Raw genomic sequence first — 23,514 nt, forward strand, 5'->3', positions numbered from 1 at the left:
GGATGTTTGCGGCTGCCATTTTTTTTTTCTTGGGTTGTTGGCAGGAACAGCCTCGCTGGCCCTGACTAATATCCAACCTATCCCCAAGATGATTTAGTTTTAATTTGCCTGAAAATTCCGCTGGCGTGCTCTTGGTGTGCTGCCACTCCAGGTAAGTTCTGACCCCGCTCTTCCTCGTTGTGCTCGGGTCCCCCCCACCCCCGCTCTTCCTGGTTGTGCTGGTGTCCGCCCCCCTCACCCCCGCTCTTCCTGGTTGTGCTGGTGTCCGTCCCCCCCGACCCCCGCTCTTCCTGGTTGTGCTGGTGTCCGTCCCACCCACCCCCGCTCTTCTTCATTGTGCTGGTGTCCGTTCCCCCCCACCCCCGCTCTTCCTCGTTGTGCTGGTGTCTGTCCCCCCCCACCCCGCTCTTCCTCGTTGTGCTGCTGTCCGCACCACCCTACTCCCGCTCTTCTTGTTGTGCTGGTATCCGTCCCCCCCACCCCCGCTCTTCCTGGTTGTGCCGGTGTCCGTCCCAACCCACCCCCGCTGTTCCTCGTTGTGCTGGTGTCCGTACCCCCCCCCCCCCCACTGCCGCTCTTCTTGTTGTGCTGGTGTCCGTACCCCCCCACCCCCGCTCTTCTTCGTTGTGCTGGTGTCCGTCCCCCCCCACCCCCGCTCTTCCTGGTTGTGCTGGTGTCCGTCCCCCCCACCCCCGCTCTTCCTCGTTGTGCTGGTGTCCGTCCCCCCCACCCCGCTCTTTTTAGTTGTGCTGGTGTCTGTCCCCCCCACCCCCGCTATTCCTCGTTGTGCGTGTCACCCCCCCCAACCCCCTCTGCGCTGTTCCTCGTTGTGCGTGTCACCCACCCACCCCCGCTCTCAGCTGTTGTAAATAAACAATAAAATTAATCATCTTCCCGAAGTACTGCAATATAAATGAAGTTTATTCTATCACAGTGTGCACTTCTCACTTCAGGGAAATGATGCATAAATGTATTTTTACCCTTTTTTTTTAAATTTAAGTGTGATCTGGGTGTCTGGGCGGAGCACCTAAATACGCCAACGTATTGTTATTTGAAAGCTTGAGAGCGGGGTGAAAAGGACTGATTACCAGGGTGTTTACATGATTTATGCAGTGAAACAAATGTCTAAGGCCCTTGTTATGACTGGCCAAGCAAAATGGTCAGGAATGTCCCACCCCCAGAGTTACTGATACAGGGAAAATCCCAGTTGGACCCTAACAGACCACTAAGAAATAAAGACTTACTGGGTAAAATCTGTAACACTGTGTAACGGAGCGGGTGCTCCCCAGGTGAACTTACGAGACCCCTCCCCTCTTATCTGCCCTCCACAGAACGAACTTCCCTCGATGGAGTACTGTGCTAGGTCATCGGACGAAGATGAGATCCACTGGCCCTTTACTTCTGCGTTCCAGGACGAGTGGGCGGAGCCAGCGGGAGACGCCGCAACGTCAAAAGCGGAAGCAGGCAGAGACGCTATGTGCTTGTTCACCCGGCAAGTAGGAGACAGGAGAGGAGGATCGAGAGAGAGAAGGATTTGGTGAAGTCAGGGGACGTCAGCACGGGGTGGACGTGATGAGATGTTTTAGGATGTGGAAGGCCTTTTGCATGTTCTCTGTGGGCTGAATATAGGTGTTGGACTTTCCCTGTCCTCGAAGGGCATCAGTGAGAGGGGCCGATATGTGTGCAAATTGGGGAAGGAACTGCCGGTAATAACCAACAAGTCCCAAGAATGATCTCATCTCCCTTTTGTTGGATGGAAAAGGCGTGTCCGCTATAGCCCTTATTTTTTCAATTTGTGGCTCGATGAGACCATGCCCCAACACATACCCGAGGTACTTTACTTTCTGATACGCCACTCTGAATTTCTTGGAATTGACTTTGAGGCCGGCTCGTTCCAGGGCAGAAAACACTTCGTGTAGGTGAGAGAGGTGGGTATGCCAATCTGGGCTGTAGATGACGATGTCGTCTAGATACGCCGAGGCAAAACCAGTCAGATCTTTCAAAACAGCGTTCATTAGGTGCTTAAATGTGGCAGGTTCCCCATGAAGTCCGAAAGGGAGGACGGTAAATTCATAGTGTCCCTCATCGGTGGAAAAAGCGGTCTTCCTCCCTTAGGGGCACCTGCCAGTAGCCCTTCGTGAGGTCCAAGGTGGTAATGTATTTGGCGTCACCGAGCTTCTCGATAAGTTCATCTACTCGAGGGATTGGGTAGGCGTCAAAGCTGGAGATCTCATTCAGTGCATGGAAATCCATACAAAACGACGGGATCCATCAGGCTTTGGGATCATTACTATTGGACTGGACCAATTGCTCTTGGATGGCCTGATGACCCCTAGGTCCAACATGTCCTGTACTTCTTGGCGGATAGCTGTTCTCCGGGCCTCTGGTACTCGGTACGGTCGTATCCTGACTATTTTCCCTGGTGGGGTTTCGATGCAATGTTCGGCGAGAGAGGTTTTTCCCGGTAGGTTGGAGATTAACTCAACGTGTGGCTGGAGGGCTTCTTGTAGTTCTTGATGCTGTAGCTCCGTCAGTTCATCATTGAGCACTAGCTGGTCTAGGGTGGACCGAGTGTCTTTCTCGGGAGGGGTGTTCGTCTCACTCCGGCGGGAAGAGGGCCAAGCCATTTTTTTAGCAGATTTATATGGTAAATCTGCGTTTTGTGATGGCTCATTTGTACCTTGTAGCTAGTTCGGCCAACGGTGGACAACACTTTGTAGGGCCTCACCCATCGGCTTTAAACTTCTGGGTCGACGATGGCAACAGCACCAGGGCCCAATCGTTCACATGTAACTGTCGCCACTTCTTTCCCAAGTCGTAGGCGTTCTTTTGTCGACTCTGGCTCCTTTCAAGATGGGTGTATGCGAGATCCCTCAGTTTCCCCAGCTTCACCTTTAGGTTTTGAGCATATTCCAGAGGTTTCGTAGTTTCTTCGAGGGTCTCATTTTCCCAGGCATCTCGGGTCATCTCCAACAAGGAGCGGGGCTGTCTGCCGTACAGAAGCTCGAAGGAGGAGACTCCGAGACTGCTTTGTGTCTGTCCTCGTATTACATATAATGCCAATGGCAATAATTGATCCCATTCCGTACCGTTGACGTCTAGCATTTTTCGAAGGGTTGTTTTCAGTGTCCGATTATAGCGCTCCACCAGGCCATCTGTTTGCAGATGGTAAACAGAGGTTCGTATTTGCTGTATATTCAGGTTTTTGCACACCTCCTTCATAAGCCAGGAGACAAATGGTGTTCTCTGGTCCGTTAAGATTTCCTTGGGGAATCCTACGCAACTGAACAATTCAATCATCTTGTCCGCGACTTGTTTCGTGGTGGTGGCGGTTAGGGGGAAGGCCTCCGGGAACCTAGTGGCGTAGTCGACTACGACCAAGACATGCTGGTATCCCTTCCGGGTTTTGGGCAGAGGTCCTATCAGGTCCTTTCCAACCCTCTCGAACAGTTTTCCGATTATGGGCAAGGGCTGTAAAGGTACGGCTGGAGGCTTGGTCATGTTTTTGCATTGGCACATCTCACATTCCCGACAGTATTCGGACGTGTCCTTATAGATACCGGGCCAATAGAACTGGCGGAGGATGTTCTGGGTGGTCTTTTCTGACCCGATATGTCCAGCTGTAAGGTGGCTGTGTGAGAAGAACAACACCTGTCTTCTGAAGGATGCCGGCACCAGGAGCTGAGAGGGGTCATCTTTTTGTCCTTGACGATATAAGAGGTCGTTAGAGATAAAGAACCTAGGATATTCTGGGGGGACGTTTCCCTGTGTACGGTGGGCCTGTTCCCATGCGTTAAAGAGGGTATTGTCATTGGCCTGGGCGAACTTAAAACTCCTGTCCAACACCCAGGGGTCCGGGGAGATTAATGCTGGAAGTGGGTCTTGCGGGTTTCGCATCTTACGTGTGGGGGCTGGATCTTGGTCTATACTGCTTTTGAACATGTGTAGGAAGTCCGAATTGTCGGTACCAATGATGAGGTCTTCCGGGAGGGAAGACAAAACCCCCACCCGTATAACATGTGGTTTCCCCTGTAATGGTTGTATTGGGACCTCAGCCACTGGGTATGGTTTTATGTCCCCGTGTACACACCTTATGTTTACTACCTCTCGGGGCAAATACTGGGGGGGGGTCTACGTGTTGTGTCTGTATCACTGACTGACGGCATCCTGAATCTAAGAGGGCGTGTATAGAGGACCCGCTTACCCATACACTCACGCGGAATGAACTCCCCATCTCCGCGGAATAGAGGACAGCTTTGGGTAGGTATCCCACCTCCATGGGTTCATCAGGTTGTTTTCTCCGGGAACATAATCTGGCAATATGCCCCCAGTTTCCACAGTCAAAACATTGGGGTCCTGTAGGCCCAGGAGGCTCAGGCCTCCAGGTACGAGGCCTTGGAGGGTCCGGGACCCGGGGGCGGTGTGGTTCCGGTTTAGGTACCGGTCTGTTAGTTCTTTCTGACTCCCAACTGGGGCCTTTCGGCTGGGCTTGGGCGAATGTCGCGGCCATGTCTATCGCCTGGGTAGTGGTCAGATTATGGTGCTGGCACAGCCACCGTTGCGTGGCATAGGGGAGTGCCTCTAAGTATTGTTCTAAGTAGATGAGCTGGTATTGGGGTTGAGCCACTTACTTATCTGCAGCCATCTTTAATCGTACAAAAAGTGTCTTGGGGTTTTCCCCAGGGGTACCCCGTTCTTTCCGGAATCTTAGTCTATAGGCTTCCGCATCCAAGCCTAAATGATCGAGTATGATCTTTTTCACTTCATTGTAGGGGGTATCCCCTGTGGGGCTGGACACTTGATAGGCGGCCTGTGCTTCCCCAACCAGGAGGGGGGCCAAGAAGAAAGGCCACTTACTAATGAGCCACCCGAAGGCCCGAGCCGCCCTCTCAAAATTGAGGAGGAAGGAATCAGGATCCTCTCCAGGTTGGTTATTTTGCAGTGCCACCCCTGCTGACCCATGGGGTATGATTCTCTCCTCTGTAGATTCTCGGTGGGGGGCTGTACCCCGGGTTGCAAGGGAGGGTCAGGACTCCGGGCTGTTAGGGCTGTTTTCAATATCTCTCTATCCGCCTGAGCAGAGTTCAATTGCTGTTCTACAATCCATTCCAGGCGTTCCTGCCCTTTTACCTTTTACTAACTGTTGCACTATGGTTTCCATCTCTTCAGTACAGATGGACGTATTGCCCACATTCTCCACCACTGTAACGTGTGCGGGAGGAATGGGCAGGAGGCGTGTTTGGGTTAAATAAGGCTTTATTGCTGCATACAAATAGTCTGTGCAAGTTTTTCATGGATGGTCCGACGTGGGGATCTACTGCGGCTGGTTCTTTTCGGCTTCCCCTTGGGGGATTCACTCCTCCGAAGACCTTCGGGGTTCCTCCATGGTCGGGACTCGTCCTCTTCCGTGGTGCCTCTCACCGTAACCAAAAGCCAAAACGAAAGGAGTATCAGGGGGAGTGTCCTGCTATACACACGAGCAGAGGGAAAAGGGAGTGAAGGATACAACCTGTGTCACACTCAGCGGTCGATCGTGAAGGGGGCAGTGCACAGGGATAAAGGGATACCAGGAAGGGGGGGGACCCTAGTTAGGAGGTCGGCCCGCTCTTCCTCCCCAGTCAACCCGCAATCCTTCCACGTACCTGGGTCAGCCACACACCTCCCCCGGGTGGGTGGCAGGGCGGCTCGAGGGAACGGTGGCCTACTGGCTTAGTCTCCCCTTCGGGTACAGCTTCCCGCCTTAGCTCCTCTTCCTCCGATTTTCTTTCATTTTCCTCTTCGGCTGCTCTGCTCCTTCTCTCTCTTGATCCTCCTCTCCTGTCTCCTACTCGCCGGGTGAACAAGCACACAGCGTCTCTGCCTGCTTCCGCATTTGACGTTGTGGCGTCTCCCGCTGGCTCCGCCCACTCGTCCTGGAACGCAGAATTAAAGGGCCAGTGGATCTCATCTTCGTCCGATGACCTAGCACAGTACTCCATCGAGGGAAGTTCGTTCTGTGGAGGGCAGATAAGAGGGGAGGGGTCTCGTAAGTTCACCTGGGGAGCACCCGCTCATTTACACACTGGTACTAATTCCCCTGGTATTTTCACAATTTTTTCCATGCTTTCACACAGATTTCGTCTGTTTTCAGCAGTCGAAATCTCCAGGTAAAATAAAAATATCCGTGGTGCTTCCACAAATCTCATAATTCCGAAGCGGTTTCTGGCCCCATGGGAATTAATAGGTCATTCATATTGAGGGCCTTATATGCTTGCAATTAGGAAGACTGCCTTGAAAAAGTATCAGCAAGTGGCAACCCTTCCTTCTGCTGTAAGAAGTAACTGCTCCTAGCAGTCAAGTGCTGGGCAGAATAATTCAATATAGTAGGCTGTGAGCTTTAGGCTTCATTAGGTTTGTTTTTGACCTGAAATCAAATTATAAATCACGCTGTTCCTCGCTGTGCTGGTGTCCCCTCCCCCCCACGCTGTTCCTCGTTGTGCTGGTGTCCCCAACCACCCCCCTACCCACGCTGTTCCTCGTTGTGCTGGTGTCCCCACCCACCCCCCCACCCACGCTGTTCCTCGTTGTGCTGGTGTCCCCACCCACCCACGCTGGTCCTCGTTATGCTGGTGTCCCCACCCACCCATGCTGTTCCTCATTGTGCTGGTGTCCCCACCCACGCTGTTCCTCGTTGTGCTGGTGTCCCCACCCACCCACGCTGTTCCTCGTTGTGCTGGTGTCCCCACCCACCCACTCACGCTGTTCCTCGTTGTGCTGGGGTCCCCACCCACCCACTCGCGCTGTTCCTCGTTATGCACCACCCACCCACCCACGCTGTTCCTCGTTGTGCTGGTGTCCCCACCCACGCTGTTCCTTGTTGTGCTTGCTCCCATGGCTGTGCTTGCTCCCCTGCCCCCTGGCTGTGCTTGCTTCCCCTGCCCCCTGGCTGTGCTTGCTTCCCCTGCCCGCTGGCTGTGCTTGCTTCCCCTGCCCCCTGGCTGTCCTTTCTTCCCCTGCCCCCTGGCTGTGCTTGCTTCCCCTGCCCCCTGGCTGTGCTTGCTCTCCTGGCCGTACTTGCTCTCCTGGCTGTGCGTGCTCTTCTGCCCGTGCTTGCTCTCCTGCCCCCTCCCTGTGCTTGCTTCCCTGCCCCCTCGCTGTGCTTGCTTTCCTGCCTTCTCGCTGTGCTTGCTTCCCTGCCCCCTCGCTGTGCTTGCTTCCCTGCCCCCTCACTGTGCTTGCTTCCCTGCCCCCTCGCTGTGCTTGCTTCCCTACCCCCTCGCTGTGTGTGGCTCTGGGTGTGTGTGTGGCTCTGGGTATGTGTGTGGCTTTGGGTGTGTGTGTGACTCTGGGTGTGTGTGTGGCTCTGGGTGTGTGTGGGGCTCTGTGTGTGTGTGTGGGGCTCTGTGTGTGTGTGTGGGGCTCTGGGTGTGTGTGTGGGGCTCTGGTTGTGTGTTTGGGGCTCTGGTTGTGTGTGTGGGGCTCTGGGTGTGTGTGTGGGGCTCAGGGTGTGTGTGTGTGGGGCTCTGGGTGTTTGTGTGGGGCTCTGTGCATGTGTGTGGGGCTCTGTGCATGTGTGGGGCTCTGTGCGTGTGTGGGGCTCTGTGCGTGTGGGGCTCTGTGCGTTTGTGGGGCTCTGTGCGTGTGTGGGGCTCTGTGCGTGTGTGGGGCTCTGTGCGTGTGTGGGGCTCTGTGCGTGTGTGGGGCTCTGTGCGTATGTGGGGCTGTGTGTGTGGCTCTGTGCATGTGTGTGTGGCTCTGTGTGTGTGTGGCTCTGTGTGTGTGTGTGGCTCTGTGTGTGTGTGGCTCTGTGTGTGGCTGTGTGTGTGTGTGTGTGGGGTGCTCTGTGTGGGGCTCTGGGTGTGTGTGGCTCTGTGTGTGTGGGGGGCTCTGGGTGTGTGTGTGTGTGCGTATGTGGGGGGGCTCCGGGTGTGTGTGTGTGGGGGGGCTCAGTGTGTGTGTGTGTGGGGGGGCTCTGGGTGTGTGTGTGTGGGGGGGGGCTCTGGGTATGTATGTAGGTGGCTGTGTGTGTGTGTGTGTGGGGCTCTGTGTGTGTGTGTGTGTGGGCTCTGTGTGTGTGTGTGTGTGGGGGGGGGGGCTCTGTGCGTGTGTGTGGCTCTGTGTGTGTGTGTGTGGGGCTGTGTGTGTGTGGCTGTGTGTGTGACTCTGTGTGTGTGGCTCTGTCTGTGTGTGTGTCGCTCTGTGTGGGTGGCTTTGTATGTGTGTGTGGGTGGCTTTGTGTGTGTGGCTCTGTGTGGGTGTAAATGCAATAGGTCATGCATTTGCGAGCTATTAAGCTATTGGCATTGTAAATGACAATGCCATTTATTTAACGATTAAGCTATTGGCAATGTAAATGACAATGCCATTTATTTATGATTTAAAAAAAAAAAAGTCATGAGCAATGCCAATAGCTCTACCTTTAATAATGCCGAGACCATTGCATTGTAAATGCTTGTTCCTTTTTGAAACCCAATACAAAAATACATTTGTTAGGCACTTTCCATTAATGCCCACTAGGTGTCAGCGTTTTCCCACAAGAGTAGTAGGCAGAATCCTAGGAACACGTTCAACAGCAGCCAAGCCCACTGCAGGCCCGAAGCACATTCTTCTGTCCCACTTTACATAAAACATAATAACAAGAAGCACTTTTACTTTTGAATCCACCCACCTGATTACATGTTTATGTTTCAGTGATGCAAATTACTTTGCCTTTAGCGTTACTAAAGACTTACTCACCTAAACAATAAGCAATAAAACACTTACTTGCCACAACAATAAATTATATATTTATAATGCATTCTGCTCGTGCGCGTTTGGCGCTGCTCTGCAGCAGCCGCCCATGTTCTTCTTCGTTGTATTGGTATTTCTTAGGTCTCGTGACCTACAATGCGCGCAAGCGCATTGAGGGAGCGAGAATTCAAGTGCTCGAAATCCTCGTCAAACCAAGGGCTTCTTGCGCTGCGGTTTTCTTAGAGTTCACGTGAATCACGTGAACAAACAAGCACGCGCATTCACGGCCGCACAGCACATCAAAGGGCTTCGCCCAGCGTGCGCTCTGCGGCTTCTCCTCCCCTAATTGAATCATGGCTGGCCGGCCGTACTTTCAGTTTCCCGGCCGGCCGCTCTTAACACTTGTTTTCTTTCTCTCTAGTCTCTACTCCACCCACCCCTCCCACCCCACCTGGCACCACCACCTCCTCCGCTAATTTAATCATGGCTGGCAGGCCGTGTTCCCTCCCACCTTTCCTCCTCCGCAAACTTGATTAACAGGAGGCCATGCTAATCACTGCCTTCTCCCAATGACCTGCAGTTTCCACCCCCTCCCCAATCACCCACAGCAATGCCTATATGCTCGGCTAGTTGGTGACTCTGCTTTCATGTTTAGCGAGCGTCATGTGAAGATCCTGACTACGCAGTTGCCGAAGATTTCCAGTTCTTCTAAACAGCGTTAGACTGCGGTTAGACAACAGAGCCGCTTCAGAGTCCATCCTTGTTTAGGTTTAGCAGAGTGATGCGTGTTACATTTCGGTTACGCCACTGGCACATAACGCATCTTATTCAGCATAGCGCCGATCGCGGTTTGAACACCACTTCGATGCGCTAGAACTAATACAACAGGAAGAAGCACTGTATACTGAAGAGCAGATACTATTAAGATTATTCAGTTGTTTGAAAGGCAGCGAGTGAGGCAGGGTCGAGTCGATTCGCCGTAGATGAACCACCTGCTGTTACAATTAGCGTTTTGCAACAGGCGCTGAACCTAAGGAGCTATACTAAGTAACTGACTTGGTGCGTGCTGATTGTTGGAGATCCAGCGGGGGCTTGGCACCTTTGCTGCCTCAGCTCCTGCCCCGACCCTGGACCAGAAGTGCCCCCTGCACCCTCGCTACGAGGATGAGGGTCCCCAGGCACTCGGCCAGCGTCTGCCTCATCAGCCGCCCTGGGCCAGAGGCGCCCCCTGCACTCACCCCGAGGATGAGGGTCCCCAGGCACTCGGCCAGCGCCTGCCTCATCAGCCGCCCTGGGCCAGAGGCGCCCTCTGCACCACCACCACTGCATCCACCACCACCACCACATCCACCATCACCACATCCACCGCATCCACCACCACCACATCCACCGCATCCACCACCACATCCACCACCACATCCACCAACACCACCACATCCACCACCACCTCCAAATTCACCTCCACATGCACCATCACATCCACCAACACCACCACATCCACCACCACCTCCAAATTCACCTCCACATGCACCACCACATCCACCACCACATCCACCGCCACTTCCACCGCCACATCCACAGCCACATCCACAGCCACATTCCCAACACTAGACCAGATGGTAGAAGCCACTCTCAAGGACTGCATCTCATGTCAGCTGGTAAGCCGTGATGAACCCCCAGCTCCGCTACAGATGTCGGAACTACCTGAAGGCGTATGGCAACAAGTCGCCGTTGACTTCTTCGGACCTCTGAAATCAAGCCAATACATCATCGTCATTATGGACGAATACTCCTGCTTCCCATTTGCACACCTAATATCATCCACCAAGGCAACAGCAGTAATTCCAGTACTTGACGAAACATTCGCAGCATGGAGCATCCCGCTACGCGTCAAGTCAGACAACGGCCCCCCATTCAATGGCCACGAATTTGCAGACTTCGCAAAACACCTGGATTTCAAACATCAAAAGATCACACCACTATGGCCCCAAGCCAATGGCATGGTGGGAAGATTCATGGGGACCCTGAAGAAAGCGGTGCAGCAAGCAGAACTGGCCCACAGAGACATCCAACAAGCACTGAATGAAGTGCTGAGGGCATACCGCACCACGCCTCATAGTACTACAGACCAATGTTCAGCCACCCTAATGCTAGGAAGAGTCCCGCGTACCCGATTACCCACTCTGGGTGATGCGAGTCAGTCCCGAGCTCCAAATATTGATCATGAAACACTGGTTGACATTGATCATAGGAAGAAACTGAAAATGAAGACATACGCTGACCAACGCAGGCACGCGAGGCCCTCAGATATCCAGGAAGGAGACTGGGTGATGGTCCGACGTGATCGAAGGACAAAGGCAGACAGTCGTTATCTCGCACATCCTTTAAAAGTCAGCCGCCGGAAAGGAACCATGATCACTGCACAATGTGACCACAAGCGAATCACCCGGAATATTTCACACTTCAAGAAGTGTAACCCTCAAGAAATACATGACAGTCGTCACTGGGAGTCCTCCACTGACTCCGGAAGCCAAAACAGAAGCAGTGATCGCAGTCATTCCAGTCCAACAAGACGAGACCATACCACATATCACCGAACCAGGACACCAGAACCATCTGAACGACCCAGACGACAAACCCGACGGCCAGAACGTCTCATTGAAGTAATCTAAGACACAGTAAGACTTTATACAAAAGGGGGAGATGTCGTAACGTGACTGCCTGATCTCTGTCTGCGACAGGACAGGCAGGAGAGGAAGGGGCGTGGGGAAGGAAGGAGGTAGGGGAAGTTAGGACAGTAAGGAGGTGAACACGGTGAAATAAAGACGTGTTAGTATCACCTCACTGGCTCCTGTGTTTTCCTTTGGGGGAGCGCGACACTGAGCACCGGCAGTTTTTTTTAAAGGGGTCCTCTATCGGGCTCTGTTTTGTGCCCTGGCACAGGCGGGCCGTTTTTTCCCCGGACTGCAGTGACCGCAGGCACGTTGATGTGCACGTGCTCACACTGCTCACTTCTCACTAGTGGAGAAGTTACTGCATGATGTCATGCCAGGTGAGCGTTGCAGGGGAAGGGAAATCCTTTAAAGAGAGTCATTTTCTCTGTGGATTTCCCTCCTCTTTTTGAAACTCAGGAGCAGCAACATTGTCGTGGTGTCACTAGAGCTTTAAGTGGAAGCCTTTTCAATATTATATACACGCCATAGTTGCTGCTTATTTATCTTGTGCAACTAACAACCGCTGATAAAGCCAATAGTCCTGACTTGTTGTAGGTATGATGTTCCTTGTTTTATCATATATCTGGGATAAAATGATTGAACCAGCAAAATACAAGCCAGGTGGCACTCTATGCTAAGCACAGGTGTTTAGCTTGTGTGTTTTAAGCCACGCCCTAATTACACTGGCCACGCCCCTTAGAGAGACCCCCCAGTTTTTTCATCCGACTTAAAGCCCTGTGTAAGAGAAGGAGTGCTGAAGAAATTCTGGTCCTTTGTGACTGAGCGATGTGAGCAGCATGACAGTATGGTGGTTTCACCTGCTGAATGTATGGGTCTAGCTTGCTCCAGAGCTTGTGTGATGAGTGGGGATGGAAGTTCTTGTTGAACACTGAGTTGTTCGCACTTCTAGGGAACCAGACCCGAGCCCTCCAGGAATGATGAGATACATTCTGCTGTGATTTCCATTCACATGATATCTTTTTCATCCCTGTAGTCGGCAGCGACTCGAGAAGAAGGAGGCCACTAGTGGTGAGATCAGGGGGTAGGTGAGCAGGACCACAGGCTTAATGATACGGTGTGCGGATTGCGGGAGATATTCGTATGAAATACCTTTTGTTATAGTTTTCTCCGTTTCTCTCCAGAACGGTGTAACTTATTTTACAGTTGAATAACATATTTTCAATGGAACCTGGAGAGTCGTGACAGCTCTAACATAACTCGGATTCAATGGGACCAGTTTATCAGGTGCCCATAGTTGGCAGTGAAATAAGATGGGATATATTTTGTTTTTCAAGTACTTTTTCCAAATATAATTCCATGAATTTTTGAGATATTTGAGATATTACTTAAGAAGATTCATTTGGGGAAGAAAATGCCAATTATTTTGGATCTTTAGGGTTAGTTTTTTGTTAAAATTGTGGGTATTTACAGCCTGATTCATCATTCTCCCGTTTTGCGAGCCCCTAATAGCGATTCATAACGAATCGCTATTAAGGACTTGCAAAACGGGATTCATGTAGGATTCGCAAAAACAATTGCGATTCGTACACATTCCTTATTTGCGATTAGCAAATTGCTAATCGCAAATAAGGAATGACTCCCCATTCATTCCTATGGGCCAAAAGGCCCATAGGAATGAATGGGGAGTATTCCTTATTTGCGATTAGCAATTAGCTAATCGCAAATAAGATAGCGATTTAAAGGGTGCCAGGGGTGTCCAAAGGACACCCTGTAGCACCCCTTAAATGCAAATTGAAACAGGTGTTGCGCACACACATGTCCAAAGGACATGTGTCTGTGCAACATGCAACTTAGAAAAATGCATTTAAAAGCATTTTTCTAAGTTTTCGCTATTTACCACGAGGTTTGACCTCGCGGTAAATTGCGGGCCGAAATTGCGAATTCGCAATTTTTAAATGGATGATGAATTGCATTTAAGGAATCTCAAATAGAGATTCCTTAAATGTAATTCCTCGCTATTACCGATTTTTGCATTTGGGATGATGAATCCCAAATGCAAAAATAGCGCTCGCGAGCCGATTTCGGCTTGATGAATCAGGCTGTATGTATTTTATATATTCTAGCTACAGGATGTTTTGTGTGTCGATAGCTTTACTAGCAGATTGATAAGGTCCGGGTAGTTTGTTCTTTTGTGTTTGCTCAGTGCCACTTTGAGCTTTAAGGAGATATAGAAATGAATGTTGTTTAAGTTGTAAGTACTTGCAGCTCAGCAAAGGTCTTGGGAGTCAAAACCGTTAAAACAACCGTCTTTGAAGTAAACCTATATATGGCATGAATGAATTGGCATAGTTACTTGTTTTGGGAGGGAGAACTTAACACAACAGTAGATGTCCAGATAATGAGTTTAGTATTGTTAGACGTAAAAAGAATGGCTTGCAGTCAGACTGCTAGTAAAATATAAAATTTGTTCACCCACGGCTAGAATTTACCTTCTGTCTTTATTTTTGTACTCTTTCAGAGAAAGCAAACTCCAAGCCTTGCATTTTGTTGGTGAGGTCCTTTGTGCAACAAAATTTCTTATTAAGTAATGATCAACAAACACTTCAAGGCTGTTCCTAAATGGAGAATGCAAACCATTTGATTATATCGATACCATTCACCTAGCTGTCCTCGTAACAAATTAACACACACAACACCCCAACCATACCCCTCTTCCTCCATTGCAGCCGGGCCTGTATGAGTTAATATCGTCCATCGTGTAGGATCCAGGTGTGACCCGAACCTAGCCCCCCCACACCCCCACACACTGATGAGTAGAAAGCTGGACAAATAAAATGGTAATGAAAGGATTTTATTATCATTTTATTTTTCCCGCTTTCTGCCGAAGAGAGGGCAGGGCGGGGCCAGTGCGTCATTGCTGCTGATTGGCAGTAATGACGAGTAGCCCTTACACTTTGAAGTGCGCATGTCGGTATGGCGTGATCCCTTGCTATGCCCAAACCGATATCAATCAATCAAGAAATTTGTATAGCGCGCTACTCACCCAGAGGGTCTCAAGGCGCTTGGGGGAGGGGGGTCCGCTACTGCTCGAACAGCCAGGTCTTGAGTTGCTTCCTGAAGGAGAGGTGGTCTTGGGTACGACGGAGGTGGATGGGGAGGGAGGTCCAAGTCTCGGCTGCCAGGTAGGAGAAGGATCTTCCTCCCATGGTGGCTCTTCGGATGCGTGGAACCGCGGCGAGGGCGAGGTTGGTCGATCGCAGTTGGCGGGTGGGAGTGTAGAAGGTCAGGCGGTTGTTGAGGTACCTGGGGCCCAGGTCGTGGAGGGCCTTGTGTGCGTGGGTGAGGAGACGGAACGTGATTCTCTTGCTGACGGGGAGCCAGTGCAGGTCTCTCAGGTGTCCGGAGATGTGGCTGTGTCGGGGGATGTCCAGGATGAGTCGTGCGGAGGCGTTCTGGATGCGTTGGAGTATTTTCTGCAGTTTGGTTGTGGTTCCGGTGTAGAGGGTGTTTCCGTAGTCCAGTCGACTGGTGACGAGTGCTTGGGTGACCGTCTTCCTGGTTTCGGTGGGGATCCATCGGAAAATCTTTCGGAGCATGCGTAGGATGTTGAAACATGATGATGAGACGGCGTTGACTTGTCTGGTCATCGAGAGGGAGGAGTCCAGGATGAAGCCCAGGTTGCGTGCATGGTCCGTTGGTTTGGGTGCGCTGCCTAGGGCCGGGGGCCACCAGGAGTCGTCCCAGGCAGAGGGTGATGATCCAAGGATGAGGACTTCCGTCTTGTCTGAGTTCAGTTTCAGGCGGTTGTTCTTCATCCACTCGTCTACTTCTTTCATCCCTTCGTGTAGGTTGGTTCTGGCGGTGGCAGGGTCGTTGGTGAGGGAGAGGATCAGCTGGGTGTCGTCGGTGTAGGAGATATGCGCAATTCAAACTATCCAACCCAGCTGTATTAGACTGCCTGGTTGGAGAGTAGGCACAGACCTTCAGTGCTATTTGGAGCGCTGAGGCAGCCTGCTCCAGCCACTCCGGACACTTCACTCATGCAGCATGAGAGCGGCTTCTGGATTGGATGAGGAACTGTGGGAGCTGTGTGACCTCGAGCTCAGAGGAGTATGGAGCCGAGGACTGGAGAACAGAGGATCGGCTGCAGGCCTAGGGAAGTGAAACTTTTTTTCATACTTAAATGTTCATGTTTATTTGTATGTATATTTTGTTATTGTATTTATGTCAACCCACCATTTATATTCCATAACCAAACACCACTGATATTAGTTGCTGCATTAAAGTTTACCACTCCGCTATCTTATGAGTATGTCTTTTCTGAAAAAAGAAATAAGTAGAGGTAAAAAAGAATACAATGATTCGTTCTACTGTAAGTTGTAAACACATGGGATCCTATTTACAAAGCTTTTTCTTAAATAATTAGTGTCTTACTCCTGATTAGGTGTGCCTTACTTATGAGGAATAATCAAGACACCGCACTTTCTCATGGAACAAAGCTTGTGAAGTTGAGCACAGCCCCTTGTTCGTTGTTGTGCTCAGGCATAAACCCTGGTGGTGGTTGTTGTACTGAATGCTCTTCCCCGCTGAGGGTGGAGTCGGGAACCCATGATGTACTTACCTCGCTGACACCCACTGTTGCTTCTCCTCAGATGTCCAGGCTAAAGACACGCGCCTGAAAGAGCTGCTGAAGCAGAATGAGCTGAAAGGACTGGAGTGCCAGCAGTTCAAGGCCCAGCTGGAAAGCACCAAGGTGTGTATGTCTCGTAAAGCAGGGAGTGCATGTTTCTGAAGCACCAGAGAGACCAGGTACTTATGTCAGAGGAGCTGCATTTTGTGTGTATCACGTTCCCATCTAGATATCCTTCACATACTGAGCACATGCGGTTATGTACCACATTTAAAAAAGTATCTTACGTTCACCATTTCCATATCCCTTTGATGGTCCTTTAGAGAGGGGGCTGAGTCCTCTGCTCCCATCGGACCTATGTGTCAACTGCCAGAGCATAAACAATCAGCAATACATTTTTGTTCAAACTTGATATTAGCCTCCAGAGTCTTGAGGACTTGGGTGATATGTTCGAATTTTCTTGCATCAGAGGCTTGCCTGACAATGGAGTGAAGAATGGTTTTCAGGGGCTCAATGCTGGCCAACCAAAGTAGCGATGTTTACTCGCCGCAATATACAACAAGCACCTGGACAACAAGCCCGAAGGCAAGGAGAGTTTTAATGTTTTCATAAACTGCAGTATCGATCTGACAGCTGTTACTGTATGCTTAGTATGGGAAGACATTGTTAATTGAGTGCTCAACCAAAAGCCTGTGTAGGTGAAAGTGAGAATCTAATTAACTGAAAATCAGATATCAGGTGACATGACATTGGAAGTCATGAAAAGTGTGCTGGAAAGGTTCTGTTTTTTTTCTGGAATCACTGTCAGAAAATGATGGGACATATGCTACTAGGGCTTTGTTAGGCAGGTTTTCAGTGTTCAGATATCTTGAAATTATGACATTTGTAAGTATGGCTAGAGATCAGCTGCCTATTGGAGAATATCATCTGCCGTCTTGAAAATAAGTTATAAGACTGGGCTATAAAGGAACTGTGTAGGACACACCGGGGGGTGGAAATGAGATCAGAAGCAGAGCCTAATCGAGCTAGATGCCTGTAATTGGTAAATAATTTGGAGACCCAACAAAGGACTGCACCTTTTATGGTTGACCTTTAAGTCTTCAAAGGCGGTGACAGAAGCATTGTAGATTCTTAACATGGTGTATGGCTTGTGATGTGCAACCGGTCCAAGGGATATTTTAAGAGTAGACTCGCTTGCGTTTTGAACTCCAGAACCCTTGATCCATGCCCTAACTTGATCCCTTGTTGAGGCCATTGATTGGGTCTCGTATAGCGCTGGAAGAATGAACACCTTGATGGAGTAGATGTGTCTCTAGTGCAAACGCCAACACGAGGCTACTGAGACAGCACATTTCAGATGATGAGAGAGTCCGTGCCCAGTCCCCTGGCCCGGAGCTGTATACGGTTCAGACCATCAGAGAGATGTTTCATGGTCCTAGCTGGTCTTTTTAAAGCCTGCTTTACATTTGCAGGCTGATGACAGTCTTAGTCCCTTGGAACAAAGCTCAGACAAAGCTAAACCTAGATGGTGAGCAGAGACTGTGCACAAATCTATGGACCAGAAATGGTGCATTACGAAGTCACCACCTCAAATGAGACATTTCAGGCTCCTAACTGAATTAATGAATTTAAGACCCTCTTCTTTTTTTTTTTAAATATATTTTTATTGCAGACAGTAGAAAAGTTACATGTTCCACATTCTACATTTCCAAACTTGGCGGCTGTACCGCACTCCTCTCCCAGGATCTCATCACACAGCCTGTATGCCCACATCCCGGAGGCTGGGTGGCGGTAACTATGAGGAATGGAAAATCCTATAGCAATATACAATCGCAGCCGTCCAGTAGGAAAATCATGAGTCCGCTTTTCTTTTTTTGAACAACCCCTACCAAAGAAGCCCAAATCCCCCACCCCCCAACATCCACACCCCTTGAGCAACCACATGATACGATTATGAGCAACTGGGAGCGCCTCAGCTCAACCTACCAATCTACGTCTCCCCTCTGCTCCCCCTGATGGCTTTAAGACCCTCTTCATATCTGCAAAGCGTGTCAGCAATTTAAATCTCTTGAAAGTTTGTTGACTGGTTACTTGGATGAAATGGTCATCGGGAGTGTCAGACTAAATCTGCAAACAAATTCCAAATAAGCTGACATTGTCAGACCCACTAGCAATAGGACAATAGAACAAAAATCAACGTCGGTCCTTTAGCAGCTGCCTCGCCAGGTGTAACTTAGTGAAAATCTTTGACAAGCTTAGATGGTAGCAGTTGTTCACATGCTTATAGGGAGACTGAAAGCTCTACAACGGGTCACTCTTATATGCATGTGATAAGAGCTCTATGGCTATATGCATTTTATGCCATAGTGTTGGTCACATCTTGTATTCATATACTGAAATCTCCATGGTTTGTGTAGGGTGCACTATTGTATACAGAGCACTGCAGTGTGTACATCGCATTTACCAATAGCTCGATGGTGTGTGCATATTTTACCCAAGTGATGGGAGCTCCATTGAATATCCTTCATGTATGTGCTGTGCACCTGACATTCTCATGGGCTAAGAGGTACACAGTGGCAACTAACAGGACTCTGTGCCAAAAGCTGCACAATGTATTCTTCTCAATCTCATGTTCCAAGAGTTCCAAGGTGTACACATCATAGACTCATCTGCAGACCATCCATTGACGTTTCCATCCCAAAACCATATGCCAAGAACTCCATGGTGTGTGTATCTCTTATCCATTTGCTGAGAGCACCAGAGTGTGTAAATTGCATTCTATTGTATACTATAAATGGGAGAGACGTCCATGGTGGGCAGGGCACCCTAAGCAAGGGCGGTTCCTCCATAATGGTGGAGGAGCACCGCCCCCCTGCTAAAAATCAAAAATAAAATGAAAATAAAAGCATTTTGTTATCATTTATTTGCCTATCTGATCGGCGCAGACATGGGTGGTTAGAGGGGGGCGTGGCCAGGAAATCCGCCGTGACAGGCATGGCAGAAGTAGTGGGCACTCATAAGTGTGCATGTCAGTTGGGCCGGCCAAACAGTCATGCTCACTTAGGTTTCTCCAACCCGGCTGTTTTGCACAGCGGGGTTGGAGAAACACCACAGAATCCCAGTTACTGTCCGAGCAGCAAATCATGCCACTCGGACTTATCCTAGCACTTCTCTCATGCTGGGAATAGTATTCCAATCATAAGAGAAGCGTCCGTAAGTGTGGCAGGTAAGTGAAATTATATTTATTTTAATTATATTCCATTTTGTTTATATTCCCCCCACCCCATCACTAACGAATGCCAGACGCCACCACTGACCGTAAGACAGAGAGATCCATATTGTGTACACCGCATAGCCGTGTACTGAAAGCTTCAGAATGCCTGCATCTTATAATATTTGCTTATAACACCACTGTGTGTCCATAATATATCCTTGTCCTCAGAGCCCCAGTTTGTACATTGTCTACCCTTGTGATGAGAACTTCATTGCTGTATGTTATTTCTACGCTGTGAGCATCAGTATATGGATCACGTACCCATGTCCTTAGTGATTAAGATATATACATATATACCACACTTGCTGTGGGTTTATCCTTTTGCCTACTTTCTAAGCTTTTCGTTTTCTCCTTTCTCTTTGGGGCTTAAGCCTCACTTAAGGTCTTTTACGCACATTTTTTCACATTGTATTGTCAGGATTGACGTGGTCATTATGGATTATGGGCATTTGAATTGAAGTCCCATAGCCTGCCAACCAGCCCAATGGACGGATGTTTGGGGTGTTACACCACCCTAATAAATGTACTATTTAATGCATAGTTGGGCACAGGAGGTTTCAGTTGGGTATGTTAAGATGTCTGTTCGATTTGGGATTTTTAAATACTCAGACAAAAACAAACACACACTCACTCATCTCTGAAGGTCTTAAAAAATGGTTATCTTACAGAATACTGTGTTTTATGTACCCCTCACAATCCACACTTCTTGCTCTTTCCACTGGCTCTTAAGAGCCCCTCATGCACTGCTTCCCATATAATGATTAACATGATATGCCAGCATCATTGTCGGAACATCTGAAGCCCACTCCCCCCAGCATTACTGACCAAGCTACGCCCAATGCAGTCCAGTCACCTATTTTTATTACCCTCATTACAGATACACCTGGAGCATTTCCAGGAGGACTACATGGTGCAGAAGGCCCTGCTGGAAGCAGAGGTGAGGAGGCAGGTGGCCAGCGTAACTCACCTGGAAGAGCAACTGAGGGCCAAAGTGGAGCTCAGGAGAGAGACGGCATCACAGGTAAGTCATTAGGGAAAACTACTTGTAAGGTGCTAACCCTCGGAAACTTTGAGAGCCACACCTAACTGACCCAACTACAAGGCGAGGGCAGCTATCATTCACTTTTGATCTCATCTTTCTTCCTACACAGTAAATAAACCTGGTTATGAACTGTCCTGTTTCCTTTGTGTATTTAGCATTGAATGATGAAACGTCTAATATTTCCCAGCAAAATAATGGAACATTATTTTCTTTAAGTGCTGCATACCATATTTCTCCTTTTTCAGGGCGTTACAAAAGTGGGGCTGGGAAGAATATTGAAAATGGCAAGTAAAGATATGAATTTCCTGTCATTTTGCCCAACCACGGATTTGCTGTCTGAACTCGTTGGTGCTGGAAAAGTCTTGAGTGTGGGAGCCCAGAATATCTAGGGTCAGCTTCAGGCTTTTTTCAACCATTGGTCAAAACAGTGGAAGGGAATAAAGGATGCAAGGGTACTGAGGTCGATTAACCTAGTTTAATGACACATGCCTCACAGAACTTTATGAAATGCTCCTTGAGCTGCAATTCCGGAGTATTGTTCCTCGTACATGGAATCTATTGGGCCCAGGCAAGTGGATGTCAAATAGGTTAATGGATACCAACGTTATGCTCACTGTTTGATGGTAGTGATAGAAGCCTTTTGGGCACGGCCAGGGAGATCTTTTTAAATATGAGCTGCTGGAATGGCCAATAGGTTAGGGGTAATGTGATCTTTCCATCTTAGATCAAATATGAGTTGGGCGCCGGGTTCTCGATTCTTTGAAATTCGCCATTTGACTTCTCGGGAGCTCCATGTAAATGCTGAAACATTAGTCCAGAAAGGATCGCACCACAGCAAGAACCAGCTGCGTGACGTGTAACTGAGAAAATGTTCTTGGTGAATGTATTCACTTAAGGGATGAAGGAGAGGTCATTGTAAAACAGGACACCTATGTTTTATATTTTTGGGATTGGTAATGGTGGTAGGCCCATGGAATAAGCCACATGAAAAGAAGAGATGATGGGTAAACTCATTTCATGAGCATGGTGTCTGTCTTCTACCATCCGAATCATGAATTGTATCCCCCAGACAAGGCCAAAGGCAGACTGGAATACTTTTCTCAAAATGGACTGCCTGCTGTGCTATGAAAACTCTAGCTGCATTTCCAATGTATAGATCAGTATTTAGGCTCAATATTACAGTTAGCGTTCAGTGTTTTTGAGGAAAAGAATTATGATAGCATATTCGTGTTTGTGAGGGACTTAATTCGTGGGAAGTGATGTGTTGATGGTGATCAAAGTAGGGTGGTCAGGTTAAGGCCTTGTGTGTGACACATGTTGTATGGTAGGAAGAATTACTTAAACAATAATATGATAATTTTGATTTCCGATTCTTCGACTGGAACACACTTGCTGAAGGTTTGTGGGTTGTGGATGCTGGTTCATGGGATGTTGTGATGATGGAAGGATCAGAATGTGTGTGTATCAGATGACCTGAAGACAGCAATCAGACTCCTGTGCTCAGACGTCTGGTGGAGTAGTCTGTTTCTGTTTGAGACTTATAACAGTGCTGCGAGCACTGCTTTAACTGCCATCATATGGGTGGCGTTGTCTTTAATGAAGTCAGAAATATTAGTAGCATTTTTGAGGATAAACCTTTCATTGATTACTTTGCCTATAATAGAATCTAGACGAGGAGATTGGGAGACATTAACTTCATTCTCAGTCACCATCTCTGTAATTGATGAGGTAAAGTCATTCACACCTTCAAAACATGGCTCTCTAGTCAGTAAGAGGTGATGGGTAGTGAGAAGTCAAAGGGATGCATGCAGGTTGACTTCTGCTAGGCATGCTGGTCTTTTTGACCTGGCTGAGTTTAAAAGCGCTTGAGGGTGGGACAAGTTGTTTTTCCCTCATTGATGTGTAGATGGGTTAGAATCTCATTATTTTAGGTCGTTGTGAGCCCTGGGTTCGCGTTAGTAGTGGTTTAAGTTCCGTCTTGCAGTTCTGCTTGGGCTTGTGTAATTGCTTGGAGGAAACAACTCTCCAGTAGTTTGACACTAGCCTTAGGATGTTGCACCCTTTAACATAGCCTACAGCATGCTGTAGAGTTCTTCACCATACTGACTTCGGAGTTATATATCATCAGGTCATTTGTCTTTCCATTCTTATAGATGTTTGTGATTTGTAATATACGTTGTGAAATGGATACCAGCTTGGTACAACAGGCGATCATGCTCAGAGGGGTGGTCGAGTTGGCCTTTTTGGAGGTCTGGATCCTTGATGCAACATCCATGGTGTAGAATAGAAACTGTGTGTTTATTTTCCCCTTTTGGGCAGTAATAGCTATCAAGATTAATACCTCTAGTTTGGGAGAAATGCATTTAATTTCCCCTCATATTGCACATATATAATTGTGTGATAGGTAGGGCCAGTGTTGGTCTGACAGATAGGAGGTTATGATCGCAAAAAGGAAATGCACTCTATACACTTATTTTCCAGCACCATGATGGTGCCTGGGCTGCAACAGACCAGTGGAGGTTGATTGTCTAGGTTTTTGAAGGTGTGGGAGATGGTGTGGCTGTGTTGGTAGCACTAAAGCGGTGATTGACGTAATGAACCACCGAAGTGTGCCTTGTGTTGCAAAAATAGTAAGGCACAGTGATGAATACATCTTACTAACTAGGGATGGTGAATCTTTGTGAATGATGGTTTGGGGGTAACCACTGTACAATAATAAACCTTGATACAGTGAAGGGTGCTAGCAGAGGAATGTGGAACAAACCATAAAATCTCTAGTAAATACATTCCATGGCACTTCAGGTGGATGTACAGAAGTCTGTGGTTCTACATTCATACTTAAACTCTTGTCTATCAGGTGACAAAGACACATGGCTCACCACCATTTCCATTTCTGCATCCATTCCCAGCCACCAGAACCTTTCTTGCTGTTAATACTGAACAGAAGTTACCAGGCAGGACCAACTTGTCACTCCTGTGTGATAAAGCACACTCACTGGACAAATCTTTTCTTTCTTTCCAAAATCCATGAACAAACTTTTTTATCATATTAGCCTGAAACTGATATTCAAGAGTTTAGAGATTCCAAGTGTATGTTTATCGTTCTACTTATGCCAATATGGGTAGCAGAGGTTTGCGGTCTACAATGATAATGCTTAGTTGCCCATGTATGAAGTAGTTCCGT

The 23,514-nt window shown here is 48.7% G+C and overlaps 1 protein-coding gene across 1 annotated transcript in view; it reads left to right on the top strand.

The window, feature by feature from the left end:
* The window catches only part of LOC144826256 (uncharacterized), a 257,403-nt gene that overhangs the window by 67,865 nt on the left and 166,024 nt on the right, over window positions 1-23,514 (top strand). Inside the window, exons 8-9 of the mRNA XM_078684620.1 lie at window positions 16,037-16,137; window positions 20,166-20,309. Of these exons, the coding sequence (XP_078540746.1) occupies window positions 16,037-16,137; window positions 20,166-20,309 (245 nt within the window). The remainder of the gene's footprint in view (window positions 1-16,036; window positions 16,138-20,165; window positions 20,310-23,514) is intronic.

The sequence above is a fragment of the Lissotriton helveticus genome, chromosome 3_2 (assembly GCF_964261635.1).
Source record: "Lissotriton helveticus chromosome 3_2, aLisHel1.1, whole genome shotgun sequence".
NCBI classification, from domain to species: domain Eukaryota; kingdom Metazoa; phylum Chordata; class Amphibia; order Caudata; family Salamandridae; genus Lissotriton; species Lissotriton helveticus.